Here is a 1,939-nt window from a genome sequence, read left to right as displayed (position 1 = left end):
GCGATGGTGTATTGGGTGTGCCGAATGCATTCAATACCTTCCATCGTTGAAGATGTACTATCTATTAGTTGGCACATTGGTATAAACGGCTATATGAGCTATGGCATCAAGGATGTCTCACATATGAACTGAATATTGCCTTCTAAAACCGTCTACCAGTCCACACTGGAGATTTTTCTTTATTCCTGCACACCAAAAGTAAACAAATACCATACCAACAATCAAGTACCAAGAGGGAGATCAGAGACATGTCCCGAGCCCATCTTTATTTACAATCAAACTTCAGGCTACATGGTCAACACAGGTCTCATGTGCAATCACTGCCTCCAAACTCCTGGCTGGTCAAAGCTTCAGTCTTCCGTCTCAGACTCGTCGTCATCCTGACTGATCTGGAAGTAGCGCAGTTCATAGGTCTCCTTGTCCGAAGCCACCACTCTCAGCCAATCACGCAGGTTGTTCTTCTTCAAGTACTTCTTGGTGAGATACTTCAGATACCTGAAAAGATGTAGACATATCTGTCACTTTTAACGGCAGGACGCATTCAAATTTGTAGTTTATTTGTGTTTATGTAGCTGGTCAATTAATGTGGACATATTATAAATACATGTGTTTGAACATATGAAACATCACAGCCCTTTGATCTATATAGAATCTCACCTCTTGGAGAACTGCTTTTCCGATGCAACACTGATCTTATTCTTCAGGCGTGCAATTTGGACAACATTTCCAAGATTGCCAGTTTTGCCATTGACTTTCACCCGCTCTTTCAGGAAGATCTCCTGTTAGTTACAAGACACAATGACCACACTAGGGAAGATAGCCCTAGGCTTTCAACTAGGGAAGGGAACCCTAGTCAGGAGACCAAGTTAGTCATGCATCAACATATCTTCAATCTAATTCAATTGTATTCATTTATATGAATACCCAAGGGGCGATGGGTGCAGGGAGAGGTTTCAAAAAAGGAGAAAAAGAAACCTACACAACCAACTACAATGTAAAGAGCCAATGATATGTCTTAAACAAATAATGTTTGGACTTTCCCATACAGTCAAAGTGTAGGCTAACCACTAAATGTACGATGACCATTTATAATATTCAACATTGAAATATAAAAACTCACAAAATTGGCTGAATCAAGGATCCCATCCTCCACTGGATGTGTGAGGTCAAGGGTGTACTTCCAAGAAGCTCCCTTCTTGCTTTTCTTGGTAGTCTTGATACTCTTCATTTTCTGATTAATTATAAGCATCATATCAGTCATCACAAGTAATTCACTGAGCTTATCATTACACTCGAAAGCAATCTTACAAGAATTTGATCATTCATTAATGTTTCAATCATTAATTCACAAAACGCTACGTTACGAACAATACATGCATCATTGTTGTATGTCCAAAAATATAAATTGTACTATTTACAGCTATAATTAAGTTGTATGGCAGGAATGAGTATCGCTAGCCTAGGAAGCTGGTTAGCAAGTTACACGTGTATCGTACTCTATGTCAGACGTGGACCGTCATGGTTACTCAGTGATATTCGCGTTAATTGATGGTTGTTTTCGGTACAATGTATATAGAAAGACATACACGACTACCGTATATATTGTTCATCTGTACTTAACAATGAGTATCACGTTTAAATGACGTTATTATCTATCCAAAAGTGGCACCAAAGAGCCTTACCGGCGCCATCTCGAAGAGGAAAGAGGAAAAGGAAATTGCGTCAGCAGGGGAGGTGCTTCAGTAGCGCTCCAAACAGGCTGTATCAGCTGGCGTAAACACTAGTTAAATTATTTAGTTATACAAATGTATGGAATGTATTATTATTATTTTTAAATATGGTGGGGATAAGAATCTATCGTTTTTCATTCTACAGGCCCAATGGACACAAAACCTGCCGTAAAGGTGTGTAGTTCCTATTGTTAAAAAAAACCTGATTT

At 39.1% G+C, this 1,939-nt stretch overlaps 1 protein-coding gene across 1 annotated transcript; it reads right to left on the bottom strand.

Moving 5' to 3' along the window:
* Nucleotides 1-221: 221 nt before the first annotated feature.
* On the bottom strand, nt 222-1,700 carry rpl22l1 (ribosomal protein L22-like 1). Its single transcript, XM_080854991.1, has 4 exons — nt 1,683-1,700; nt 1,121-1,231; nt 658-779; nt 222-495 (listed from the first exon to the last, which is right to left on the bottom strand). The coding sequence occupies exons 1-4, from the start codon at nt 1,689-1,691 to the stop codon at nt 351-353; spliced, it is 387 nt and encodes a 128-aa protein (XP_080711117.1). The 5' UTR covers nt 1,692-1,700; the 3' UTR covers nt 222-350.
* Between the last annotated feature and the right edge of the window lie 239 nt (nt 1,701-1,939).

This window comes from Sprattus sprattus (genome assembly GCF_963457725.1).
Source record: "Sprattus sprattus genome assembly, chromosome: 17".
Taxonomy (NCBI): Eukaryota; Metazoa; Chordata; class Actinopteri; order Clupeiformes; family Clupeidae; genus Sprattus; species Sprattus sprattus.
Note: the sequence above shows the minus strand (reverse complement) of the source record. Positions and strands in the feature narration are given on the sequence as shown.